The 5,846-nt window shown below is 29.5% G+C and overlaps 1 protein-coding gene across 1 annotated transcript; it reads left to right on the plus strand.

The window, feature by feature from the left end:
• The first annotated feature begins 4,464 nt into the window (after positions 1 to 4,464).
• On the plus strand, positions 4,465 to 5,846 carry LOC125418375 (transcription factor IBH1). The gene has a single exon (XM_048461801.2). The coding sequence runs from the start codon at positions 5,008 to 5,010 to the stop codon at positions 5,503 to 5,505; it is 498 nt and encodes a 165-aa protein (XP_048317758.1). The 5' UTR covers positions 4,465 to 5,007; the 3' UTR covers positions 5,506 to 5,846.

Raw genomic sequence — 5,846 nt, forward strand, 5'->3', positions numbered from 1 at the left:
CATCGAATTTCGTACCAATATATCTCACCTCTTCTGCTCTTTCCTTGTCTTATATACAAATCATTTTAATAACTCATTTAATTAAAACTCAAAAGTGTGTAAAATTCTTCCCAATGCTCTGACAAATAAATAAATGTAATAAAAAAAATGTTAAAAAAAAAAATGAAATTTTCCCTCCTTTCAACATTTTATTGTTCCTGTTTGTTTGCATACATAAAATGAAGGAAACCAACTTATTTATTGCAGAGTGGTATTATTTTGGAAGAATAAGGCCATAAATTTATTTATAGAGTATTGTTGAGTTGTGATCTTTTACAGTTTAAATTAACTGTCAATTGTTGCACACAACATAATATTTTGTCAGCTAAATGGGTTACAATTTTTATAAACATATTATTGAAAATATTTTTCTCACTAATATTAGTATTATTATTATTATTACAGCTAATCTCTAGCTAGTTCAATTTGGTTGCTAGCTAGCTAGCCATTGCTTGTCTTTATTATGCCATGGATCCAGGAATAGTGCTACTGAATCACTTTAACTAGAATAATCCATGAATTGCAAGACCCATGTCCATTGGACAGTACTCCATTTTTTTCTTCAAATTCAGCCTCCTAGATTTGCCAATGATATTGAAGGAAAATGCCAGGGAAAAAATTAATGTCAAAGTTGGTTGAATTTTAATTTCTAGGTTGATGGGTCAGGCATCATAAACAAAGTTAGATACTTTTAATTCATATAATTATTAAATAATTTTGATAAATAGAGAGTATGGAAGACACCTGTTGTTGAGTCAAAAAGGCAATTGGGTGGTCCAAAAAGTCCTGGAAATTTTAAATATATATATATATATATATTTATGTATGTATATATATATATATATATAAATTAATTAAGAGCATGTGGATCCTTGTTATCTCAACATAAAGCCTAATTATGAGTTGGTTAAAGAGTCTAATTCTAAAGCTTAATTGTTTGTATGTCAACTTGCAGGCAAAATAGGCCCACCCATGTTCTAAGTCCCCTCTACTTTGGCTTATATACTCAAGGCCATCAATTCCTCTATACAAGAGAATAGTGCTGTTCTCCTTCTTTCTGGTGTTTGGAATTTTGGTTTGCTTGTCTTTCACTTCACAATTGTTTCTTCATAATATTTTTCTTTAAAGTTTATAATTTTATGCCCTTGCCACTTCTTATATATATAATATAGAATTAGTTTTATTAACTAATTAATTTGTTCTGATGAAATACATATTCTTCAGACCCAAAGGACAAAACATGTGATGTTTCAAAATTTTTTTAAGAGTGTGGTAGCCAGAGAGAATATTATATATGCAGCAAACATGGAAAAGAAGAGAAAAAAGGAAAGCCAAAAAAGAAAAAGAAAAGCACAAGGCATAATGTATAATACAAGCACATTAGAGAGAGGTTTCAGTCTCTCATTTTTGCAGAAAACAAGTCAATTTCTTGCATGATATTGTAAGCTAGATCGTTTGTTTATTTTCCTCACAACTTCTTGTGTAAATCAAATTGGTATTTGTTTTCCCAAAAAAAAAAAAAAAAGATAAATTGCATGGATGAGATGACCTTGTTCTGCTACCATAAGAGTTATGCTTCAAATTGGTACAACATACCTCTCTGTCTATCTCTCTCCCTCTAATCACCAAATCCAATCACAACAAGAATTGTAGATATTGATTAGTTTGAGGTTACACTAATTTGGCTGAGATGAAGATGTGAGCCAAAGAGCATAATTGTGGTTTACAAACTGTCACTTTCTTTAATACATACCACATAACCGATGTTCAAGGAAATCCATTAATTCTTTCTTTTATATATGGCACATTAATTTGGAGGTGATCGTGAAAATGATGTTAGGAAGTGATCATGAGAATTATGTGAGATGCAAGGTGGAAGTTAACGTCTCAAACACACTAGCTAGTGTAGAAATTTTGTCTTCTGTGATCGAGTATATATGTTAAAATATAAATATTGAACCAAATAATGATCATATTTTCATATGAGTTTCATTAATTAGGTAATCTTTAATGGATATATATGTTTTTGATTGTTGTAATTATATATGATTTATTTTGTTTTACTTTTCTTTTGCTATCTAATCTAGCTCCCATTGTAAACCTACATATATAAACTTCGTAAAAGCTTATATAAAAAGCTCAATAAGGTGAAAACCTACATTTTTTAGTATACTAATTAAACCTTATTAAAGATTAGGAATTGTTCTTTTCAAAAAAAAAAAAAAAGATTAGAAATTGTTATATATATATATATATATCTTCTTTTAAGGTGTTGATGAATCTTTTTTATCACCTGTGTGCTGATATCACCAATTATATGACAAAATGTTATAGATTTACTTTCTTGATTTGTATATGTTTTTTTAATTTTACTTTAGAAAATTAAACGCAATTTAAAATAATTTATAATTTTGATGTGACTAGTGCCTTTTAGACAATTTAGTTGGCAATAATCAATGATAATATCTCTTATATATTGAGTTTAAAACCTCATGTTAAAATCTCTCATCTTTGATTTACCATAAAAAACAAAAAGCAACCAAAAAAAAAACAAAAAAAACAAAAAAATCTGATGTGAACTACAAATGGGACCCCTTATATTCAATGAAAAGCAAAATAATCTTTCAATATAATGGATTACTATTAAAGGTTAATATTCCCATATGAAATTTGTAGATTTAAAAAATAAAAGAAAATATTATATGCAACTAATTAATATTTTTACCAAATCAACTTGGATCCTATTGATAATCATCCTCTTTATTATTATTATTATTATTTATATGCTCATACACTTTACATTGATGAATTTGTTGAAGATCTTTCAACTATATTATTTTAATTTAATTAGAAGAGTTATAACTAATAAATTAGGGGACCTAATTAATTTCCTGAATAATAACTGCTGAAAAAATACGTCCACAAAGCAAAACTCAGACTCCAATATATTCAAAATTTACCAACTGCTTAATTTTCACTCTACTGCATTTTTTATTTTTTATTTTCTCAATACGTCCAAAAAGCCTAGAAGTCTAATTGATAATATTTGCTCACAGAAGCGAGAAATCATATTATAATGTGCTTGTTGGTTAAGGAGAAAAGTTTCATCTTTTCTGTTGTTAATGTATTAGGCTATTTGCTAAGACATAATAATTTTACGTCAACGTAATTAATAAGAACTACGCTTTTCAAAATAATAATAATAACAAGAAGAAGAAGAAGAAGAAGAAGAAGAAGAAGAAGAAGAAGAAGAAGAAGAAGAACTACACATATCCATTTCTATTTCATGATTTCTATATTAAGACTTTGACTGTGTTATATACATATATTAGGATTTATATGTTGGTACAGATATTTAGGATGACGTATAAAAATTTCAATATAGACCACATATACATTTAATTAATGGATAGGACTTGAAAACCAATTTCTCAACAAACATGTATAGGACACATAACGATAATTTTAAGAAGAATTGTACACCTAATTAATACATTAATTAAGATTTTTTATAATTGGAAGCTTTATTAAACTAGAAGCACGCAGATGTAGGTGTAGTTTAATTTATATATAACTATAAACACAAATTCTTTTTTTTTTTTTATAAATAATTTAAACATAAAAATTTTAGAATAGCCGACTTCACCAGCCGGTCCCAGCGAATTTATTATAAAACTAGCACACAGAGAGGGAGAGCGATAGAGGGGACTCAAAATTTTTTTTTTTCTTCTTTTTTTCCGGAGTATACAGCAAGAGACAAGATTCTAAGCGTGCCAAATAATATTTTTAAAACAATTTTAAATCTCATGCAAATTAACCAATCAAAAGGAAATTAATTAAGGTATTTGTAAGAATTTGCAAAATCAATCACCACAAAATTGCAGTGTGTTTATATATATATATATATATATATTTCTTTCATTGCCCTTAATTTTATTTGTTTTGGTCTAAGTTCAAATTAAAATTTATTTTTTTCATTGCCCTTAATTTTATTTCTTTTGGTCTAAGTTCAAATTAAAATTTATTCTATCAATGAACCAAATTTGTACCCGAGGGCCTCACTAAATCACTCTTTCCATAGAATTCGAAGAAAACAAACAAAAAACAAAAAAAGTCACTCTCTGTAACGTGGCTGTCACCAGCCACACACATCATCACTGTTTTCCTCACTCTTCTACTGCGTTTATATATCCACCAATAGGATTCAAACCTTATTATACATATATATACATTAACATCAAACACCAACAAATAAAATAGTTAATATTTTAATCAATTAATTAAAAAGTTAGTTATAAAAATAAGTGATAAAGAGAGGTAAAATAATAAGGTCCCACAAGTAATCCAAGTGGGCAAAGGAAGCATGTGCATTCATATGGTGGTTGGTCCTTTATGCAGCCCCACAAAGCCCCCTTTTTTCATCTCCATAAAAACTTCATTTTGAAAATGAAAGAGGAAATTTCATTATTATTCAATTCCACATTCTCTTCTAACTTTTCTGTATTTACATATATATTAAAAAAGCTTGATTCCCCAACTCTCTCCTTCAATTCCTCTTTAACATCTTCCCTTTTCAATCTCATCAATTCCTCCATCTTCACAAGTTTGGTTTCCTTTATATAATTTCCCTTCCTAATCTAATTTTATTCCCTTTTTTTTTTTTTTTTTTTCTTTTGGGGGATAGATATGTTTTATTTTCTGGGTGTACCTGTGTTTAGACAATAGTGTCAGAGATGAGAAGCTAAAATCCTATCTTTTTGTCCTTTTGAGTCTTGAACAAAGGAGGACCCTCTGTGTCAGAAAACCAAATCTTTTTTTTTTTCATCTACAAATCTTCTTTGTCCTCCTAAGATCATAATTGAAAAGCTTAATTCTGACCCTTCAAACAGTTAGTTTGTTGCCACAATTCTTAACTGCCAAAAATAAAAACCCTAATTTTTTCTTTTTCCTATACTTGGTTTGGTTTCCATGAATCCTCCTCGGAACCCGCCTTCAAACCCTAATTCACTCAAACGAAGGTTCACCAAAGTGTTCCTTAAAGCTTTGAAGAAAATATACAGGCATAAATCCAAAACGTCATCATCTTCTCCGAGAGAGATCTGGAGACGATATCGAAGAGTAAAGCTTGCTGCTGATGCATCCATGGCTTTCTCAGTTGGGACGAGGAGACTTTGGAGTCAGGCGGTGCTGTGGAGGATTCGAAGCCAGGCCAGGAACCGCGCTTTTGTTAAAAGAATTAGCACTAGTCTTCGTGTCAAGAAAAGATCTCTGAAAGGGAAGAAATTGGAAGAAGATCATGATCTAATTGATGGTTATGATAACCAAGAAATTAAGCTCAGGAAGCTGGTTCCGGGTGGTGCAGCCATGGATATTTGCAGCTTGTTGGATGAGACTGCTCATTATGTAAAGTGCCTTACCACTCAGGTAAACATGATGAGGAGAATTGCGGAAATTTACTCTACTTGAGTCATATTTGCTTTAGAAGTATTCTTTTGGACATAAAATCCAAAAAAAAAAAAGAAAAAAGAAAAGAAAAAAGAGTGAAAAAAAAAAAAAAGAGTGAAAAAAAAAAGTGCTTGTTGTTCTGAGTGTTATAGCCACGAATAAAAGAGGGGGAAAAAAAGGATGTTTTAAATTGCAGATTTTAATCGTAGAGAGAGGGGGAAAAAAAAAGAAAAGAAAAAAAAAGCCACAGAAAAATTTATGTTGTAAAATGTTTTGTGTTTTGAGCATGTTTGCTATATATTTGTGTAGTAACTGATAGATTCTTATTGTATTATTCCTGTCTCTGTGTGTTTTTGGAAAAA

This window comes from Ziziphus jujuba, chromosome 9 (assembly GCF_031755915.1).
Source record: "Ziziphus jujuba cultivar Dongzao chromosome 9, ASM3175591v1".
In the NCBI taxonomy this organism is placed as follows: domain Eukaryota; kingdom Viridiplantae; phylum Streptophyta; class Magnoliopsida; order Rosales; family Rhamnaceae; genus Ziziphus; species Ziziphus jujuba.

Excerpts from the sequence above, each read along its gene's own strand:
- LOC125418375 (XM_048461801.2), top strand. The coding sequence starts at position 5,008 with ATGAATCCTCCTCGGAACCCGCCTTCAAACCCTAATTCACTCAAACGA.